The sequence below is a fragment of the Dendronephthya gigantea genome, unplaced genomic scaffold (genome assembly GCF_004324835.1).
Source record: "Dendronephthya gigantea isolate DGI-Jeju-01 unplaced genomic scaffold, DenGig_1.0 000014F, whole genome shotgun sequence".
NCBI classification, from domain to species: Eukaryota; Metazoa; Cnidaria; class Anthozoa; order Malacalcyonacea; family Nephtheidae; genus Dendronephthya; species Dendronephthya gigantea.
Genome location: NW_021163024.1, coordinates 1,611,272 through 1,633,611, shown reverse-complemented (window position 1 = coordinate 1,633,611; position 22,340 = coordinate 1,611,272). Strand labels below are relative to the sequence as shown.

Sequence of the window (22,340 nt, the reverse complement as noted above, 5' to 3'; positions counted from 1 at the left end):
AGAATTTTTTTAAACTTGCTCAAATTTCCCATTTTTTTGCAAGAAAACTTTTTATAAAATAAAAAATTGGGGTAACCGAACTTGTTTTCGAGTAAAATGCGTGAATAGGTAAAATATCGGCCATATTGAAGCGCCATTGTTACCATAGCAACGGCAATGACATCATGCTTATGTGCAATTTCTGACTTTTAGAATGTTGGTTAATATATCTGGAAAATTTCATTTCGTTTAGCAAGAAATTTCCTGCCAAAAATTTCAATCTAAATCATTAGTTTTCAATATTCTTAAAACTGTAGGGAGCCACCTTAAGAGGAATTGGGGAGAACAACGCCTCTACTATCATTCCTTAAATGTTTGGAATTATTTATCGTTAGAATTGCGAAACTTGAAAACATTAACTAATTATTTTATCAACTTAGCATCAAATGTGGTATAACAACTGCCTAAAATAGACAAAACACTTCTTGACGTTTCGACCTGAGGGCCTTCGTCATAAGAGTTAGAATACACGAAGGCCCTGAGCCCTCAGGTAGAAACGTCCAGAAGTTTTTTTTGTCTATTTTGGGCAGTTGTTATATCACATTTGATGCTAAGTTGTTTGAAGAAGCTGCCACGCTGCTCCCTGGCTATATTGGCACGTAATTTCAAAGCTTATTTAATTTATTGCATGTAATTGTTTACTTGTTTGTACAGTAGATTTTTTAGGGTTATTTTACCTTTATAAAAAACATATTATGATATCTATATATGTAGGGCCCCATTGAAAAACTCCTTGGAGATTTATAATTAAAAAAAACAAAAAAAAATACAATTAATAAGTCGGAGGAAAAGGATCTTTTGAAACTCTTGAGAAGTTGTGTGAGAGAAATGTGATCAGTCCAGGTGCCATGCAGAGATAACGTAGCCAGTGCTGTAGCAATTAGCTTGGAAATGAGGTTGAGTACTTATCTTTTTGCTGGATTTGAGAAGGAGGCAGTAAAAGGGATAATAGGGAACGTTACAAGCAGATCTAACCCCGCAATTTCTGCTCCTTTTTTTTCTGTTTCTAACAATCAAAGGGAGAATCTACTTCCAACGTGTTCTCTAGAAAATCTTCAAACTCTAGGTTTAATTTAGCCCCACTCTATACATTTACTATAAATATTTCCTACTATTTCCTTGTGCGATCTCAAGCGCGTGGAAGCCCGTGGCAAAAACTGCGAGATGTAGCACGAGCGGGCACAGCAAAGATCGTATGTGAGGGCAAAGACCATATGGGAGGGTAAAGACCGTATGGAATGGCAAGAACTGTGTAGGATGTCAAAGACCCTACGGGATGTAAAGACGGTATGGGAGGGTAAAGACCGTATGGCAGGGTAAAGACCGTATGGAATGGCAAGAACTATTTAGGATTTCAAAGACCGCATGGGAGGGTAAAGGCCGTAAGGAATAACAAGAACCGTATGAGATGGCAAAGACCGTTTACAAGGAGAAAAATTTCGTCGGCGACCTTCATCATAAAGTTTACTGGTTATGACCCTCCATCATAAAGTTTACTGGTTATGACCCACCATCATAAAGTTTACTGGTTATGAACCTCCATCATAGAGTTTACTGATTATGACCCTCCATCATAAAGTTTACTGGTTATGACCCTCCATCATAAAGTTTACTGGTTATGACCCTTCATCATAGAGTTTACTGGTTATGACCCTCCATCATAGAGTTTACTGGTTATGACCCTCCATCATAGAGTTTACTGGCTATGACCCTCCATCATAGAGTTTACTGGTTATGACCCTCCATCATAAAGTTTACTGGCTATGACCCTCCATCATAGAGTTTACTGGTTATGACCCTCCATCATAAAGTTTACTGGTTATGACCCTCCATTATAAAATTTACTGGTTATGACCCTCCATCATAAAGTTTACTGGTTATGACCCTCCATCATAAAGTTTACTGGTTATGACCCTCCATCATAAAGTTTACTGGCTATGACCCTCCATCATAGAGTTTACTGGTTATGACCCTCCATCATAAAGTTTACTGGTTATGACCCTCCATTATAAAGTTAACTGGTTATGACCCTCCATCATAAAGTTTACTGGTTATGACCCTCCATCATAAAGTTTACTGGTTATGACCCTCCATCATAAAGTTTACTGGTTATGACTCTCCATCATAAAGTTTACTGGTTATGACCCTCCATCATAAAGTTTACTGGTTATGACCCTTCATCATAGAGTTTACTGGTTATGACCCTCCATCATAGAGTTTACTGGCTATGACCCTCCATCATAGAGTTTACTGGCTATGACCCTTCATCATAGAGTTTACTGGTTATGACCGACCCTCCATCATAGAGTTTACTGGCTATGACACTCAAAACCCCGATGCTAACCACCAACTATGTCATGGCAAATTTTGGTCACGTGTAATGATCAATCATGTCACGAATCATAATCGAACACGACACGACCTCATTTTAGAGGTCACGTGTCATCGGCAAATATGTCAAAAGTTTCATGTTTTGAGGCTTTCTTTACCCAGTTCATACTGACTGGCCCTTGAGATGACGTCGCTGCTCGACCTCTCCCTATTGCATTGTATCTATCTTGAGTTTTCTTCCACGTAAACGATTTTGAAGTTTTATGAGACATGTCTATAGAACTTACTGCACCATAACCTAAACCACGTCCTGTTTCACGTTTAGTTGCCATCACCTTGAACGAAATTACAACATGGATTAATAATCTTGAAGTGGAATTCAACCGCGTGCGTAAACGATTTGTTTAAATTTTGAACTTCAATCTGGGGCCGGTTGTTCGAAAGACGTTTTAAAAATGGAAAACAAAATTATCTATCTATTGGACAAATGAGCTGAAATATTTCGATGTAAATAGTTTAATTGCCAATGGAAGTACATATTAAATGCATAAGATACAGGTTCAGTCATTCACAAAATCTACGAGATTATTTTTAAACTTTGGCTTATCCACTGTTTAAGCTGAACGCCTTTCGAACAACCAACCCCTGCACTTTTAAATATACAACGAACTGTTTGATTACAATGATTCTAAGGCGAATAATTTTAGGTTCTCTATGCTTTTCAATGAATAGAAAAAATGACTAGAACAAATACAAAAGGTTGAAAACGGACTGTTAACTGCAGAAATTAAAGGGTAACTGAATTTTACCTCGCTGTCAATGTGTAAAAACTTAACTTACTACAGTTGAATAATTTTGATTCAGGATTAAATTTAAAAAGCATATCGAATTTAGTTTGATTGCAAAGTTTAGTTTTCCCTAAATGAAAAAAAAAATAGTTTACTATCGGTATTCCGGCAGGAATCGAATCTACGCTTATGGCTCCAATTTTTCTCAACTGTTCCTGGCTTGAATTGAGTTGTGCATGTTTCCATTCGAAAGTTAAGACCCTTTAAAAACCTTTAGAATTTACCTACATCGAGTGAAGTGCCACAAAATCGTAATTGATTACCCTTTCCCTAAACGAGTTCGAAAATCTCAGTTCCCTTTTATATTTTTACATCAATGAACCATGGTGAAGGCAGACATCTCTACATGGTCGATATAGTAAATCATTATTATTGTTTCTAAAACATTAAGTAACTAACCGGTTCAGTAATTCCACTTTTAGCTTTCCCCAGTCCTTCTCCATCTGTCCAACCCATTTTTTCCAGCATCATCCGTCCTTTATTTTCAACTTGGATTGGTCTGTGATAAATCAATAATCATCAATAACAATGTCAGGTTCCCAGGAAAAAACTTAGCAAATAAATAACAACAGCTTTGAAGGTGCATATTGGGATAATAAACGTGCAAAGAGCCTGATAATTTAATGGACTGTCTCTTAAGGCCCATTTACACTACGCGATTTGTCGTATACGATTCGTACCCTAGAGTATGTGAACGTATGAACACAGGTACAAACATGACGATTTAAATTCCACCCTGCACAATCTGCATGAAGATTGTGGCATTGGCCCTCTTTTGCATCCGTCAGAATGATAATTGGCCTTTAGGCTTACAGAACAATGTAAAAATCAAGATGTTCATTTGTATATTCCAGATAAAATCAAACATACTACAACAAGAAGTTGTATTTGGAATGCTCAAAGGTGACTTTAAATTTACTCATCTTACGTTTTAATTGTGCTGTCTATTCTTAGTGCTAGTTTCAGTGACTTAGCATCAAATGTGGTATAACAACTGCATAAAATAGACAAAACACTTCTCGAAGTTTCGATCTGTTTCGAAGTGTTTTTGTCTATTTCAGGCAGTTGTTTGAAGACGCTGCCAGGTTGCTCCCTGATTATGCTAGTTTTAGTGATTTTAAGATATTAATTTCACATCAAGAAATTCACTTCTATTTATGTTACCTTCCAAACCATCACGACTAAAATATTTTCCTATATAAATTGTAGCTATTAGGTAAGAACAAATAGTATTCTTACTTGAATACCGAGGAGGGAGATTCCGTGGCCTGGTTCCCGGGAGTTTCACTGCCGACTTTCTTTCGCCTAAACGCATAACAAACACTGTCAGCACATCAACACAACTTGACATGTGAAAACAACATTGGTATTTTTGTACAATGACATACTATAATTGGGAGAACAATACTATTTTGGACAACCTGATTGACGTTTGTAGTCAATCTCGTACCCAGGGTCTTAGCTCGTGGTTGGACGTTTTCATAGTATGTCAAAACACTTTGATTGGAACTTGCATGGACTATTTAAACATGGCGGCTGCAACAAGCCGAGGTAGGTTCTCTTTTGGTTACATGCAGGGTCAATATTGCTGTATTTCTGTGCACTTTAACCTTATTTATAAATATTTATTTTAAAGGGGCCGGTAATTCGAAAGGCCTTCAGCTTTCAACGGCGGATAAGTTCAAAATGGAAAACAAAATTATCGATATTTATTGAAGAACTTTTCCATGTAATAGTTTTATTTTCACTGGAAGTACATAATTATTTAATGCATATGTAAGATCGATGTAGTTACGTTCAGTCATTTACAAGATGTTTGAGAGGCTTCTTTAGTTGGCTTATCCACCGTTTACGCTAAGCGCCTTTCGAACAACCAACCCGGCGGTCAGGTACTCATCATCCCTCCTGCGCTGAGGACGGTTCAATGTTCCGGAGATATAATAAAGACTATACTTTAATTATTGAATTAACTGTATTTGGAGTAAAAATCAACTCGCCTGGTTTGAGCTCTGTCTTTGTATTTCCCAGCATTGTTTGAGGCAATCTCAGAGTTTACTTCGTGCTCGCTATTCTAAAAAAAACGCGACAAGCATTCCGTAGATTATAGACTGATGGATGATAATACGAAAACTTAACACCAGATATTTCCTGTGTTTGGGCAATACATAAAAGGCAATTTTGTATGAAACGAAAGGAAAGCTGTCGTTTCTTCACCTCAAGCATGTATCGTTTCTTTAATCTCTTCAATTCTTTCTTTCTTGAAGCCTCTGATTTTCCATCACTTCTTGAGGTCACAACGCGCGTTATCTGAACTGCACAAACGTGATAAATACAGTACACTGAAAATAACTGTTTATTAATTGCAATTTCTTTCCAGTCAACGCACACATTAATTCCTATCAATTATTCCTATCAACATTACGGTATAATAACATAGAATCAGGGATGGTCCAGAACTATATAGCCCACAAAATAGCATTGGACAAGAAAACTGCTAAAAATAACCACTTTGTTTTGAAATGTAAATTAGTGTACTAGCGCTGGATCCACCCTTGTATAGAATAGCTTTGATATGTGTAGAACACTACGCCGCAAAATGATTATTGCAAACATAGTTCCTTTGTGATCTTGAGTACAAACTAGAACGGACATGTAATTGGCTATCAATTCAACTGAATCAACCCCTCTCACACATTGTGATTTGACATCACCGATAGTCCTAAAATCCCAAGAAGCACAGTACCAAAACAAAAAATTTCAGCATATGACTGGTTATGTGAATATTTGATTCCTGGTTTTCATGTTGCTGGACATTTCAGGCCATGTTCAAATCACGTTAATTAAAACACATTTCGCTGACACCATATTCCTCTTCAATGCTCTTATTTTACCGAGATATACATCCCTATATATATATATTCTATAGGTCTCACCTTCGTCCTCAGACTCTTTTGCCTTCAACTGTGCTTGTACTTGACCGGGTTCACATTCGTCACATGTTTCACTACCAGGATGAATATGTAATAAAAATGTTGTTGAACCAATCTTTAATTGTTCTCCATGACTTAATTTATGTCCTTCGCTTTCTTGTTTACTCTAAAAATACAATAAGTACCGATTACAGATAAATATTCAAACGAAACGTTTTTGAAACCTTTGAACAAGGGTCTTTATTGGGACGTGGTTTGCGTAGGTTTCTGATTGGTCAACTGGAGGCGCATTGGCTAATCAGAATGATAAATACGTCACAACGCAATTTTTTATCAACAAATCGTGTTCTTTACGCAGTAAAATTAAAACTTGACTTATGTGAGGAAATGCAAAGAAAAGAGTGTTTAATAAATTGCTGATCATTGTGGCATAATGTTAGAATCGCTGTCGAATCTCATTCAACTTGTGTAGTTGTTGATCGTGGGGATGTTAATGACATAATGTTTCCATCTCGTCTCTGTATGTATTTGAGCGAATCCATCGTATATCAGGTCTTTTAATATAGCTACTTAAAATATATCATTGAATATGAGCAGTTATGAAATTTGATTGGGTGAACTACTGACTTATATAGCTCATATTGGGTAAGTCAGTCAGTGATACTATAGATAGAATACCATGACGTAACCGCATTGACCCGGCTGCCTAGAGTGATGATACAGTGACAATTTGTGATGAAGTTTGCTTATTTTTATATAATATATTATTGGAAAAAATTATACCATTCGCTCTCGTCATATCTTCATCATCTCTCATACAACCCAAGTATACCTTTGTATATTTGTTAAATGTGAAATACAGGGAGGATAATAGAGACAATGGCCGTTGCAATAAATAATCAGGAACTAAAGTACCATACATACTTCACTGATTCTAGTTCCATTAATGAACGTTCCATTTTGACTTCCAAGATCTTTAACAAAATACTCGTTGCTTTCTTTGTCAAAATATACTTTAGCATGTTCCTATTAGTGAAAAAAAAAAACAATTCTTGCTGAAATTCCAAAATGATTATACTTGATTGTGCATGATTGATTGATAATATTATACAGATATTACGTGATCATAATAGTGCATAAGACTCAGGTGTATATGAAATTAATATTGTGATGATGCTACTCTGAATCACAAACCGGGCAAGCTGAAAAATTAGCTTGATCACGGTGGGAATCTAACCAGCGACCTTTGGTTTGCTAGTCCAATGACCTTTCAAGCATTGAGCTACAAAGTCAAGACGGTCCCAGTAATTGATATTTTGGAACCGAATCTAGTCCTTTCTATATCTGTGCTTCTGAAAGTGATATAGAAGGGACTAGATGCTTGGAAGAGCATTGCATAGACTGGCAAACCAAAGGTCGCTAGTTCGATTCCCCCCATGGTCAAGCTAATTTTTCAGCTTACCCAGTTGGGACTCAGAGTAGCATCATCACAATATCCATTATTTGATCAGTCATATAACGCCAGTCTTTTCTTCACATCAACGTGTAAAGTCGAATACCCCGGTTTTGTATTTACAATCGCGTTCCTATATGCATGGATGCCCCGGGTGGATAGCACAGGCTTGACAGCGATGCAAAATAAGGCTAATCTCTCTGTAAAGATTCTGTTTTGATATAATATATAATTTAAATCCCTTTTATTCCTCTTAAAGTATAAAAGGTTAAAGCATAATCGATGAACAGCGTATGCACAACGCGTTACTTATTTATTGCGTCAGCTCTCAATATAACCAGGGAGCAGCGTGGCAGCGTCTTCAAACAACTTCGCATCAAATGCCGTGGTATAACAACTGCTAAAAATAGACAAAAAAGTTCTCGACCTTTCGACCAAAGGACCTTCGTGAGGAGAGGTAGTATGAAAGTGTAATCTCTCCCAACGAGGGCCATTACGTGGAAACGTCGAAAAAATGTCTTGTCTAATTAGGCAGTTGATATGTTTGCGAAGTCGTTTTCTGACTTGGGCTGCACGCTGCATTACAAATACAACGTACCTTACTGACTTCAATATCAGACAGTTGTAAGACATTGCTTCCTCCATCCATACTAGAAAACATAAAACGATCATATCGCCTTGATTGCATCTTAAATGGTTTATAACCACTCACAGCTGACTCATATTCGGCATACCGTCCAAATGTGAGTCCCATACAGGTTATAATATTTAAATTTCCAACAGGTAATTTATCAGATTGCATCACAATGGCTCGAATACACGGAGGATATTTCTTTTCCTTGACCTCCTCCTCATCATCGTCCTCAGCATCATTATCATCATTATCGTCATCATTATTATCATCTATAATGTTATCATTATTATTATCATCATCATTATTATCATAATTATCGTCATCATTATTATCATCATTATTATTATCATCATTATTATTATCATCATTATTATCATCATTATTATCAGCATCATTATCATCATTATCGTCACCATTATTATCATCTATAACGTTATCATCAACTACAAAAACATTTTTAAAAGAAGAGTGAGAGAATATGTGTCAAATAGGTTTCAGGTTTGCGGTATCACACGGAGAAAATTTCGCATATTCGGATCCCATAATGTGGAATTTAATTCCATTCTACAAGTTGGTTCACATTAGAATGTAACTAAGGGCCCTGTGATGTAAAAATTGCGTGTCTTATTTTCTATTTTTTGTTATTTGTCTCGATTTTTGTTGACTTTCTTTGCATCGAGAATATTGAATTTGTATCAGGACTATATGACATCAGAATCTCATGTCTGCAAACAAAGTGGTTTTCTCCCTAAAAAAGCCAAGCAAAATGACTCCATTTTACCTTCTTCAACATCTTCCACCTCAACTATTTCGCCATCCTCACTCCCAGATTCAACTAAATCCATCCTATTTGTTTGATTTTTCTTAACCACAGTATCTTTCCCGGCCGAAGATCGTCTGTTTTTACTTATTTTCTTTGAGACTAGTTCAGCTGCAGTCTGATTTTTTGTGTCTTCCGTCGTATTCTGCTGGTCTTGCGTGCTTGCGTTACTTGCAGAAACTTGCGAGTAGAATTCATATGCACCTCTTTCTTGGTTGAAGGTATAGTAGATACCAGTACGATAATCGTAGTACAATCTCGTATTCTAGGAAAAACAGTGAAATGGCTTCTTATTATAAAACATACTATATATTGAGCTTGGGAAACTCTCGTGCAAACTCTCGCTTTTCAACAACTATCATCAATTCTCATTCTCGTTTGACCAGGGATTAAGATAAACACCTTAATTATAAGGTGAGTATGCACATTATCAGACTTGTCGAAAGGGACGTTATGATGATATTTAAACAAACAATTTTACGAGGTTATACGACCGCATGACGACAAGATCAAATGAATTTACGAAGAGCGAAAATTGGTTTGAAAAACGGTCAATTTTGACTTTTGCTCCATGTTGATGAGTAATACCGCTGGTTATTGTGTTGACAATTGGCCCTTCCTGTTCTAACCTGATCTAGCTGTTAGTCTCGTCAATATATTCTAAAATCAATTTTAGACTTACAGGGTTGTAATAATATCCAGTATTATAGTCATAATACAATCCTGTCTTCTCGTCAAATACAAATCCATGACTTGTAGTCGCCTGTTGTGCAGCTTCTCGTATTGACGTCGCGATGTCCTGCAACAAGTTTTCACATCATAAGTTAGTCTCTTTTTGCCGATTGAAACAATTTTTGATCGGCCATCACGATTGTTAAAGTTGCTTTTACAGACAAGCCAAGAAAATTTACCGTCGTTTAATATTTTTAACACAATGTTTTTTAGTGGTTTTCTTTTAACTCCTAACAAACCCAAATTCGTTGATTTAATATTACCTCATATAGTTTACAGGACTTTTGAGTTTGAAATCGAGTCACAGTGATTTCTGTGAGTAAGTCACTCTCTGCACGAGTTGGGCTTATTTCTTTCAGCAAATATGTGCAATATCATATCAGTTTTTTACTCCTGTGCAGCATAGGTGTCGAAATATGATCAAACATTTAAAACCGAACCCAAAGCTACTTAAAATGGTTGATAAAAGTGTGAAGCTCTTCAATAGGTCCCTAGTTTCAAATTTTCTAACGCTAACATGGGAAATATTAAGTTATTAAAAGTTGTAGTAAGATCACTTTACAATGTTGAAGTAGTATTGCATTAACGCGTTAAAATAGATCTTGTCGTGTTCAACATTACTATAATATTACTATAATATTTTATTTCGTGTTTGACCGTGAGGTGCTGTGAGTGGGAACTAGTTGCCCTTTTTCACCGGAAGTGACGTACATTGGAGAACACTTGAACGACGAAAAACTTGACAACGTCGTTTTAGCGAAAAACGAACCAAAATGTTTATATACAACAAGATTTCCCACTGTATTGCTGCAATATTTCTATATTTTAAAGCGTGTTTCTTGTTTACAAAATTAGCGTGTTCTAAGACACGCTAATTGAGACAACAAAAGATTTCTTTGTATACAACAAATTGTGCACTTCTAGAACTTTTGCTTTAGTTATGGTACGTAATTTAAATAGGGTCTAAATTTACAATCAACAAAGATCTTACTTTAGACGCTTGATTTATAGACGATGAAATCTCTTGTCTCACTGAGGAGGCAATCTCCTAGCAAAGAGAAAGATTTATTCTCTTGTATTTGAAAAACAAAGCACAGCGTAAAATAGTTTTTGATATATACGTACAATTCAGATCACGTTGAAACTATGACGTACTTCAAACTATTTTGATTATCACTGACTACATCTATCATGAAGCAAATTTTTATCCATCTTCAGCAAAACAGGAGCATGCTTAGCGCTAAATGAATTGGTAAAAAGTTGACGTCTTCCCTGGAAATTTTTTTGTTATGCGATAAACATCGCCAGAAGGCTGTACGTAGACCCTTACAACCCCTTACAACCCCTTACAACCCCTTACAACCCCTTACAACCCCTTACAACCCCTTACAACCCCTTACAACCCCTTACAACCAGGTGAACCCACGCTCATACAGATTTTAACCAATCAACGCTCAAAGTTTGTCGAAATTCAAATCCATTCTGCATGACTTATAATGGCCGAAACTAGTCGAGATTGTGTGATTATATTTAGTTATAAGAACTATAGTTCTGACATAAATTTGAAACCGAAATAAAGAATATTGCAAGAGATAAAGTTATGTCAAACGAAAAAGATTTCTATTTGACCACTAGCGAAGTCCTACGAGTTCTTTTCCGCCTGCTATTTCAGATCATGCACTTGAAATTCATGCGCACGCAGAGAGGCAAACAACGGTGAATATGAAAAAATATTCCCGGAATACCCCGGAATTTTCTTGCGATATACAAAAAAAGTACATCATAAGTTTTGTACGATGTACGACTTGCTAAGTAACAACCAAAATATAGGCCTATCCACATTAATTACGCTGATGAAAGAGCAAACTTAGTAAGACACTGCTATTGTTGGGCTTAAAACTGCAAAATGAAAAAGGTGGACTTCATGTGGACGTATTGAAAGACCATGCATTATCAGTTTGTTTCTTTTATTCTTACCTTCGCTGCTTCCCTTATTGAAGACGCAATATCCTGAAAAATAGACAACAAAAGTTATAACGTTAGGAGAAGATACAACACTCTCAAAGCGTTCACTTCGTTTATACTATAAACTGCAATCGTACTTGAATTAAAATAGGGCTGGCTATATATAATTCAATATATTATTATATCAGTTTCATTTTTTCCATATATCAAAAGTTCTATAGCATCACCAATTATCAATTCAAGTTGAGCCGTCAAATATTAGAAAAAGTCACTGGCAAAAACTTACCTTTCCAGTTTCGGGATTTCCATGTGCTGCTGCTGAATTCCCTCCTAAAATTAGCAGTAATATGGATTAGAAAAATGCTCTGATATAAACATAGTCTCACTTACCTGAGTCAAACATATAACGGCCTTTTTAACCATCGCAACGACAGTAACTCATACAACTGATATTTTTTTAGTGACTGTGCAATTTCCATAAGGCTGGTTTTCATTAACCTAATTCGTCATAATTCGTCGTAATTCACGCGTGTAGTCGTATAATTCGTTGTTTATCCGATATCTGACATATGAAAACAGAATTACAACAAATTACGATATTAACTTTGGAGCTTGTCTGTGGAAACACCACGTGAATTTAACATTCAATCCATAAATAAACCGTGCCATCATCAGTGCAAGCTATTTCAATAATTCAAATTCAAATACGTAGATATGCACTGATATAATGGTGCAGGCTTATGCGGACCAAAAGCTCTGCAAAACTAAATTCACGCGGTGTTTCCAGGAACAAACGCTCAAAATTACTATTAACGCCACGCAAACTCTCAAAGAACAAACTACGATATGTGAATTACGACGAATTAGGACGAAAATCAACCTTAAAGTGGTTGTGACAGCAAGTGAAAAAATTAAAGCTGATCATTTTATAAAACGAACCTTCTTTGTTATTTTCTTCTTTCTGTTTCAAAAGTGCTTCAAGATGTTCATTCTTTTTCTTTTCAGCAGCAAGTTTCTCATGAAGTTGACTAACTTGCTCACGAAATGACTCGACATATTTTGATGAGCTTTCTCTTTCAAACTCAGTTTTCTCAAGAAGTTTCTCCGTTCTTTCAAACTTCTTTTTCAAAGTCTCCAGTTCTTCTTTCAATGATGATACTTCTTTCTCCAAATCTGAATAACCTTCAGAAAAAATCGCAGTAACTAATTTATATCACAAGAAATCATGTTATTATACATTTTTTGTGTATTGTCGTTCCTGATTGGTCAGGAAGCAATGGCTAATTCTCAATATTCTGTATTTAATACATATATTCAGCTGCTGACGTGCTCAGCGTCCAATAATTATTTTTTTGGATCGAACTTGCATCCAAAAAACAATTATTAAACTCTCTCATGCCCAGACCTGGGCGCGCCAGCGACTTGAATCCAAAAGAGCGCGAAAATAAAATAAACATTAATAAAATAAAAGCATTAATGAACAGAATAATTCTTGGTCAGAATAATTCTTGATATCATGCTCACCCTCATGCAATAATTGTTTATTATATGCGTGCAAGCCCGTCATGATTATCTGCAAGAACGTACAAAATTTTGATAAATCATTCAATGTGACTCTAGTATGCAGTCATTTGGAAAGACCAATAGAATTAGAATTTATTTGCTTTCATCATACACGAGACAGCTTTATTTACACGGCTGTAACTGAACGCTAATGTAAAGATCTTGGAGGATCCATGTGTATATTTGGAGGGTGTGTATATTTGGAGGATGTGATCATAGATTTAGCTACAGTATGTTCATATGGCAGTCGGTGCGATCAGTGCGACATATGCAAGTCAGTCGAGTATAATATGAGTATGCACCAACCCTCCACACTCAATAAGGCTTCAAGGCCACATATGTAACAGCTCGATAAACTACCGTAGTGACATGCTGAAGTTTCGCAACTTTAAACAACTGTTTCTAGATCATCGTTATGTAGACGAGAAGACTGAAATACAACAACGCAGGTAGAAAGTGAATTAGAAAATAAGTGAAAAAGCAAAGTTTGGTTGAGAAATGTTGAACATTACTTGGAGAAAAAATTGAAAAATGCGAGCTTGTTAAATTTCAGAAAGGTGGAAAAATGCACTTTACCTCTTTGACTCCGCTAGGCAAACAAAAGCAATAAATATAGCGAATAATTTGTAAAGACTGCATGCTTTTATTGAAGTTTACCATGTTTTGATTACGATGTTTTGAAAGTCGAAAATTTACACTTTAATTTGCCTTTCTTGTTTTCATTTAATCATCTCGAATTTCAATTTTTATTCCTCGGAATTTGTTTCTCTTTATAGTTTAGATCAGGGTTTTGTTTTGACATTTTAAACTTGGTACGCGTGGAATCAGAAGCGTCAGGGCAACCCGTTTACCTATACAGTTCAATGGGGCAACCCCGTCCCCAGAATCGTCTTGGCAATTACAGGGGCGATATTTTGCACAATGCCCGTTCAGTTTTTAACAACAGACGAATGTACGCGGAATATTCATCTCAGAGGACACACGTGGGGTGTTTCAAATCATTCTCAATCATATATGAATTCCTTGGAAGTGACTGCAGCTATATTTGACAAGAGGTGTTCTTTATATTAGAGGGATGCTTTTTCCATATTAGATTGGGCTGCCAAACAAGGACAAATAAAAAAATTGTAGCCTCTGAATTATCTGTATCCAATGCTCTGGCATAATATCATTTCAAAATACCACAAACCTCATAACGTACGAATTGAAAAAATGTAAATTATGTCTTAGCTTTTCTGGGGAGCCAAATATTTGGATCCCCCATGATCAAACTGAAATTTTCTGACTGATTCTCTGATTCCTTGAGTGAGATTAGGAATATTTGAAAAGCACGGATAATGCAAATATTTAAATAAATTGGAATTGCATTTGTCTTGAATGTAAAACTTGTGTGAATTGAAGGGACTAATAAGGGTCATTGAACCAGCCATGTTGTTGCTGATGGCACTGCTTGATAAATTGAACTTATTGCATAATGTTTCATTTTCAGAAATAATATTTTGATATATTTGATTGAAGATCGATTCAGCCCCTCTTCTTGTTTTTGTTTTGTCTGCTGCAGCTAATAAATTTGTGCATTAGGTACTAGTGTAATATCAAAGTATGTGGATGTCATCTTGCAGAAATCACAAGTTGGTAGATATTAATGGATCTGTTACCAAATTAATAGAATGGTTTTGTGTTCCATTCTCATCTATGTTGAACTGAATTAACAAAGTTTAATTAATAACTAAAACACAGAGTTTGTGAAGGCTACATAAAATACGAGTTGGGTTGGCAAGGTATTATATAATTGCTTCCCTTTCTAAATTTTGAAGGGATTTGATAGGGCCATATTAACTTGCTTCAATAATTTAATCTGATATATGTCATTTGTTCACAATTAATGTTGTGAACACAGACATAATAACAAATGTATAGATTTCTCTGAAAAATATCAGGCAAAATTGTAATGTCTTGCAAGCTAGGACGTCAAATGGTTTATATATCAGCCAAAAAAACTTTTTCGTCTCCAGCTATTAGGATGGTAAGTGGGCCAAGACCTGAGCCAAAACCGAAAAATATAAAGTTCTATAACGCTTGTGAGATAGTAAGCAATGAACAGGGATAAGGATATATTCAGGAGCAGGATATAAAATATAATCCTAGGTGTTGTCCACCATAATTATATAGCTTTCGTAGTTACTTCACCAAAGATGGTCCCTTGGCCTTTTATCAAGACCTTTTTAATGCTCACTCAAACAACAGGATTTATTTATTTAGAGACGTTAAACACGAGTTGACAAACAACTGTATAGGCGTGCAGATTATAAAACGTGCAGATTGCTTGTGCAGTTTGCAAGTGTCGCAGGACGCAGGTGGGTGGGTTGCCAAGGTTGGGTATGTACACGGTTAATTAATGTTCAACAAAATTGATATAATAACCTTCATGCGCTTTCTTTGCAAGTGTATCATTTGACTTTCTCTCATTGTCTGCTGTTTCATTTTGCTCCATTTCTTTATCCTTTAATTCCCTACATATTGGACAGCAGAATGTACAGTAGAATGTATGACGGATGGTTCATTATGATTGTCCCGGATTGTTGCTGGTTGCGCCATATTGAATCCAACCCGTAGAGGCCTGGGCAGGATGAGAATACTTCCGTCTTTAGTAGTTGCAAAAAATAACTGTGATGCTGCTAAATATGAAAATTTTGCAACATTTTGCTACACCTGCTGGCTGCTACCTGCAAAATATCACCGCCTGCCATATTTGCCCGAAAAGGGACTGCGGAGGAGGTAGCTACACGTGTATCAGTAAATTCGATTGGCTTCAGTAATCAGTATGCTTCTCTCCTCTCTTTGATACACTTCTTCTACGTTATGTATTAGCAAATAATTTGGACCGTTTAATATAAATCTAGCTCATTTTAAGACATACTAGACGTTACTATCGCAAGTGAAGTGCTGCCGTATATTAGCAGGACTGGAGCAAGTGACGCATTACGCTGGACGCAATTTTCGCCAGAGAAGCGCTTTCACATCGCAAAGTTTGGTCTGAGAAATGTTACATTGCTTCAGTATTCACCACTGGCATATGTCTTTTCTTCGATCTCCCTTCTCCTCGTTGTCGTTCTTGATCGCCATGCCAACCCTTCTCTGTAGTCCTGGTCTTTGTTTTCTCAGCAGATTTAAAATTGGCATTTGAAATGCGTTTCTTGTCAGCTGAGTCACACCATCTGAAACAATGTTTTGTTAAGAATGGCTGTTTTTATTCTTCGTTTAGGGAATAGAATGTTTATTCATCTGCTCGAAATCTTGCTTTGAACAAACCGCTGAGAATAAAGTTACTCTTTTTTACCACCATTTTGAGCCTTCAAAAACGTTCGGAACCAGTGAAGTGTTCGGGACCGCTTTTCAACGCCATGTACAGGCAGAAAAAAAAACCTGCTCATTAGTAGATCCTCGCATAATATAATTCATGGAGGACGTGCTCGTTCTGTTTTGAAATTGTGGCGAATTTTGGGGGAGTTGTGAGCTTATGCAGTTATGCTTGGCTTACTTATAGGCAATAAAGATCCTTTAACCTTTACCATTTTCACGCACTTCCACCGCACCTCTACAGTCTAACCTACCCCCTACCCCCCCAGTGTACAGAATCTTATTTGAGAGGTTGGGGACAGAGTTGGTAGATAGCTGCATATGTGAGGCCAAACAACATCACACTAGTTCTTTGCCTTGGCGAGTTGGCGTTTTGTTTTCTTGACAGCACTAATGATAATTTGGCCATAAATGTTTGCATATCTACCAAATCTGGTAGGGGAACATAACGGTTTTTAGAGCCCTCTATACATACTTTCATGTAGATGAGACCATCAAGAAAGTGTATAATGATGGGCAAGCAGGGTCTGTTGTTAAAAGGAAATTATTTTATGCAGTCTTTTTTACTGCTAAGGTATGCAAACTGCATCCCGGTATGTTCTCAGATGGAAGTTTTAAAAAACCAGTAAACCAGATACAAGAAATTGTTTATTGGATAGTTTGTCATGTTAATATAGTTTATTGTTAATTTCCTAAAAATTCCTATAACTACATCCAGATTCTCATTTGTCCAAATACACAATTGGGAGAAATGACACAATTACATAATGATCCTCTTGGATGGACAAATCCCAACCACCCAGAATTAATTTAACACCCTTGAAAAGGAGATGCCAAAAGGTGGAAATGCAGAACTGTCTACTGAATGCCATTAATCCAAAAGTATTGTTGGGCATAAATATGCCTACTGTCAATTACATAGTTTTATGTAACACAATTTCTGGTTTTGTTAAGACTAATATGTTCATGATCTCAATATGTATTAATCTACTGGATTGGACATTTACAACCAGAACAAGTTTGGTGTGTTTAGTGGCTACACCAGTGGCAGATTCAGGGTAAGTCATAATAAATTACACAGCCTAATTTCAATTCAAGATACTTTGATAAAAAAAACACCATTGGTGATTTGCTTCCAAAAGATAATTTTACATAATGTACCATTGTGACTAAGTTGGAGCTGTTATAATTTATTCTGACCTACCCTGGATCCTATCCGTGGATCATTGGCCTATGCTATTTTAAATTTGCTGAAGAAAAGGCAATTATTTTACAGAAACAGACATACCCTTGTGTTATAATTCAGCGAATTTAGATATATAGAGAATAAAGTACTGTAGAGTTTGCATGTGACTTGACATGAACAGATAGTTGAGAAAATTTAATACTAATACTATATAGGTTATATTAATTAAATGTAAATAAATCATTTTAAAATCATGTCATTTTAAAATCCAATACTTTATATGGTATTCAAAATACATGCAGGCTACCGCACAGTCGATGCTAACAAATGTAAACTCAACAGTTTAATACTCAGAATTTATTATCTCAAAGGTGGTCCATTACCTATTTGCCTTGCTACTACATGTGTGTATATATCAATGTCGTTTATCCACAAATTACAGATCAAGTACGCCTTCATCTTTTGGCCCTTCTGCATCGAAATGAACTGGTCGTGAGTAAGCAGGCCGAGAATTTCTGTATCGTAGTACAGGAATAATACCAGTTATCATCCAAATTAAACCCGCTATAATGAAAGCGTAACCAACTACCGAGACTGAAGACGAGTGAATAATAAAGCGAAATATTGAAGCCCAAATAACACCAGCAAGTAAAATGAGGAAACCAAATACAATGAACTGATATCCACGACGGCGGAAAAACTCTCCAAATTCACGGCCCGTGTTGCAATCAACATCATCAATGAACAGACGGTGTTTGCCAACAACTCCAGTCAGGGACAGAGCATTGTAGACTAAATTGAATTCGTGCCCATGATCCTGCCACTGGTAACTACCGCCTTTACAACAAAGTGGACTACAGGGATTATCTGTTAAGTCGTTTTCCTTTTCTTCATTGTCAACAAATAGTTTGTATTTGTCCTCGCAACAGTTAACGTCGCGTTTCAGTTGAACCACATACTGTCTGCGACCTTCGTCTTCAGTTGCTATATTTGTCGCCCATGTACTTGTCGTTCGACAAAACGGCATCGCTTCGTTGAAATTTAGCCCCTTCTCTTCGCAATTAAACGTTTTCTAGCTTATCAATGAAAAGAAACAACAATTTAACGTTATTGAAACTTGAAAGGTAACAATAACAGACTTCTAAATTTATGTATGTTGTCTGCGTCCTTGCGCTCTACAGGGGGGTTACGGATTATAATTTGTCATTTTGATTGTCACTTTAACGTTTCTTGACTTGTTTACAATGATTCTTTCAAAAATCACAGTGCAAAATGTATAAAAGACATGTATCTGCTTTGTATCTGCTGGGGTGGCAGTTGGAAGCCGTCGCAATGTATTTCCGTCTTCAAATTGATGTGTTTTCCTCTACAAACTACACTTTGAAATGACTTGACTGCAGGACTAGAGTTTAGCAGAAGTAACAGAAAGTAAGTCATGCATTCCCACGAGTGCCGACATGGTTGGCGCCGACGCCGCCGAGTGAGAACATTTTTGATATTTGAAGCCTATATTCGTCGGAAACGGCCTTTCAGAGTCTTTATGTAAGCTGGTTAAGGAAACAATTAACTCTATTTTGGGGATACGGACACTGCTCTCTGCGACCCCGCCTAAACCTAAAGTGGTTTTAATTTGATACTAATACAAGGAATTTAGTTTCATTATGACAAATATGACACGTCGAAATGCATTCAGGTAGTATTACCTTTATTGTTGCCATATCAACCAAATTGTGCAAAAATTGCTGCCATATCAAACAAATTCTGCAAAAATTGTTGCACAAAGTGTGATGACAAATCGCTTTATAAAATCAAACATGAAAAATATGTCCTCATCCGTCATGATGAGGACTAAAAACAGTTAAAAAACTTCAATGGCGTAGTTTCGATTTGATTTAAGCTAAAAAACTTAGGAATTGTTGCGGTTTCTTCGCACTTATATAACTTTTTCAAAAGTTCGTTTAGGTTCACGCTTGTAACAGAAGTTTTTTTTTGTCAGGCGTTGCCAAACCGCCAGGGCCAGAGAACGTGAATATGTCCTCCAGTTATCCGCAAAACTACTTTTGAGATTTATCATAAATCCGTTGAAAATAGGGGAGGGTACGGTATGACGAAGCTGTACTGTACAGGAATTAATATGTGTATTTATGTTGATAGTCTTAAAAGACGCTATTGTGAAAATAATATTTCTTCCTCTCACCTTGAATTTACGGCTGGCGTCTGCAATTATTTCAGTTTGATGTCATTGAATGTAGTGTATTTTCACGTTTGACAGATTTTCTAGATGGCGCCACTTATATTTGATTCCTGGTTTTCTATATTCCTATCACCTAGTGGTGGTTTTGCACTTTAGGTCTTTATATTTACTACAACGTTGCTCCTTAAATCCTGCGTTCTATCATTCATGGACATCTAATTATGATAAAATTGAAGGATATTGTTATGTACACACATATGGAACTTTCACAAATGGCAGGAACAGGCGTACAAGGGAGGCTTTAATATTTATATTTAAGGGGGGGGGGGTAAGTGGAGCTATAAAGGATTGTAGTTTTTAAAAGACGATTTTGGATTCTTAAGTTCGTTAGAGCGCCGAAAAGGCAATTAAATTCGCAAGTTGCGGGTGAGAACTATTCTTAAAAATAAATTTGTATAAGAATATGTAAGGGGGGGGGTACACTGCAGTCCCTGAAATAGTATATGTGTGCTGTGTGCATGACTATTACGCGTTCCATTGCTGAACACAGACCTAGACCTCGTATAATACTCAACAGTCATGATATTTTTATTTCATTTCACAATTCACATAAAAAATTCAGCTATGTACGTTCATAACCAAATTCTCAAATTTCACGCGAATCAGCCTTGTGCATGCATAATTAACATTACACAACTTTTGATTACAAATGCAAATTACCGAAATTTCTATGGGAATTGTTAAGAAATGAACATTTGCGGCCAGAATTAGGAAAATTGCTTCACTGAATCGTTTACAGCAATTTAATACAACACCAGACATAAACCTCTTAACTCAAAAAAGCCAAATTAAAATTTGTCTCAAGGGCAAGTTATCATAAATATATCTTGTCAGATAAGAAATCCCTAGACATTATGGATTTAGAGATTTCGATCGATTTATTGAAATCTTAAATTTCAAATTCGTTTAGTTATATTAACACCCTCTGAGAAATTAATTTATCATACAGCTCCAAACTATAAACCGTCATAATGAATATACCTTTTTTACATTTCCTGCATATAGCTATAGTAAAAGCGAAAACCAACCAATGGTTAAAAAAAAAACGCCTTCAAATCTGGAAAAAATGCTTAATGCCTCAAAACTATAGCGTTAAAACTTTCCCTTTTTCCAACTTGAAAGATATAAACACGCATTTAAATAATTAATTGCCAAAGAATTACCTAAATTTAGAAAAGCGAACGTAATATTGCGTTAGCTAGCATTCAGTGAGAATTCGAAATTAACATTAGAACCGCGTTGTGTTACTTAAAGGCTTGATTTTGCAACACTTTTCAAAGTTATGATCCATTTTAAATTTTATCAAATTGTTTGCTGGAAAGGATTTTAGTGAGTAGCTTGCAGATAATCTCATTAATAATGAAATCAAATATAATTAATTAATACGTCTGTTCCTAATTATTGTGAAGATAAGTTGCAGGAAGACATCTCGAATCATCTATCGTAACAGAATATATAATAGAATAAGCTCTGGGTGGAAAAATAACAGGCTGAGAATTACCTCGCCTATGCCAGTTCAATGAGTCTATCCTTGCAATTTCAGGTGCAAATTGCTTCTTAGTTGTGGTCGAGTGAATATACCACCCGGACGTACAAAATAAGGCACTTATCCATTTGTAAATAATCACTTGTTTGTATAGAGGTCAGGGGAGAAACGCAGTCGTACAAAATGGTCAAAAACAAGGCTAGCTTTTACAACTTATCCGGGAAGCTTGTATGAAAGCCGGATAGCGCTATCCAGTATCCACAGGCACCGATGATTTTTGCAATCGCTCTTAATCGCTTTTGGCTAAAAGTTTATTAAATCCTAGTATTAAAAATCTCGTTGGTTAAAGTGAAATCTCCTAAGTGAAATCTTATCAATTTTCTAACATTTTTAGAAAGGTTGAAAAAGTCACTATCCGATGGATAACGCTATCCGGCCTTCGTACAAACCAACCGCCGGATGTTCACATTAATTATTCGACCACCGACCGAAGCCAGTCTCGCTGCTGGATTCCTTGTTTTAAAATGAGACGAACTTGTGAAAAACTGGTACTGAGGGAGAACGGAAAAACGATTTCTCCCCAGGATACTTTCAAGTTGCTATAATTGTTGCTAAAAGGTTTCTAACACAACACCTGTACAAATTATTCCATTAGGATGGACGTTGTAAATTATCATACTGCATGTAAATGGCAACTTTGTAGCAACTTTTTTAAATGCCAGCAAATTGCTAAACAAAC

The 22,340-nt window shown here is 36.2% G+C and overlaps 2 protein-coding genes across 4 annotated transcripts; both read right to left on the bottom strand.

Moving 5' to 3' along the window:
* Positions 1-301: 301 nt before the first annotated feature.
* LOC114519820 (angiogenic factor with G patch and FHA domains 1-like) lies at positions 302-15,918 on the bottom strand. Of its 3 annotated transcripts, XM_028540000.1 has the most exons (16): positions 15,740-15,918; positions 12,692-12,934; positions 12,039-12,082; positions 11,765-11,797; positions 10,779-10,835; positions 9,738-9,854; positions 9,017-9,320; positions 8,336-8,504; positions 8,200-8,251; positions 7,073-7,174; positions 6,152-6,314; positions 5,433-5,530; positions 5,216-5,289; positions 4,458-4,523; positions 3,618-3,717; positions 302-2,705 (listed from the first exon to the last, which is right to left on the bottom strand). In XM_028540000.1, the coding sequence occupies exons 1-16, from the start codon at positions 15,807-15,809 to the stop codon at positions 2,475-2,477; spliced, it is 1,923 nt and encodes a 640-aa protein (XP_028395801.1). In that variant the 5' UTR covers positions 15,810-15,918; the 3' UTR covers positions 302-2,474. The 3 variants fall into 3 exon arrangements, with proteins under 3 accessions (XP_028395801.1, XP_028395799.1, XP_028395800.1); XM_028539998.1 differs by having other exon boundaries at positions 8,200-8,504; XM_028539999.1 differs by lacking the exon at positions 10,779-10,835 and having other exon boundaries at positions 8,200-8,504.
* Positions 15,919-17,343: 1,425 nt separating this feature from the next.
* Positions 17,344-19,235, bottom strand: LOC114519791. The gene has a single exon (XM_028539968.1). It carries the CDS (start codon positions 18,886-18,888, stop codon positions 18,298-18,300), a length of 591 nt encoding a protein of 196 aa, XP_028395769.1. The 5' UTR covers positions 18,889-19,235; the 3' UTR covers positions 17,344-18,297.
* Between the last annotated feature and the right edge of the window lie 3,105 nt (positions 19,236-22,340).

What these genes read in the sequence shown, in the direction of transcription:
- LOC114519820 (XM_028539998.1), bottom strand. Translation starts at nt 15,809, where the DNA reads ATGGAGCAAAATGAAACAGCAGACAATGAGAGAAAGTCAAATGATACA. An exon ending in GAAATCCCGAAACTGGAAAG is followed by an intron (nt 11,798 to 12,038) that starts GTAAGTTTTTGC and finishes TCTATTTTTCAG; the next exon opens with GATATTGCGTCTTCAATAAG. An exon ending in AAAAGAGTCTGAGGACGAAG is followed by an intron (nt 5,531 to 6,151) that starts GTGAGACCTATA and finishes ACGTTTGTGCAG; the next exon opens with TTCAGATAACGCGCGTTGTG.
- LOC114519791 (XM_028539968.1), bottom strand. Translation starts at nt 18,888, where the DNA reads ATGCCGTTTTGTCGAACGACAAGTACATGGGCGACAAATATAGCAACT.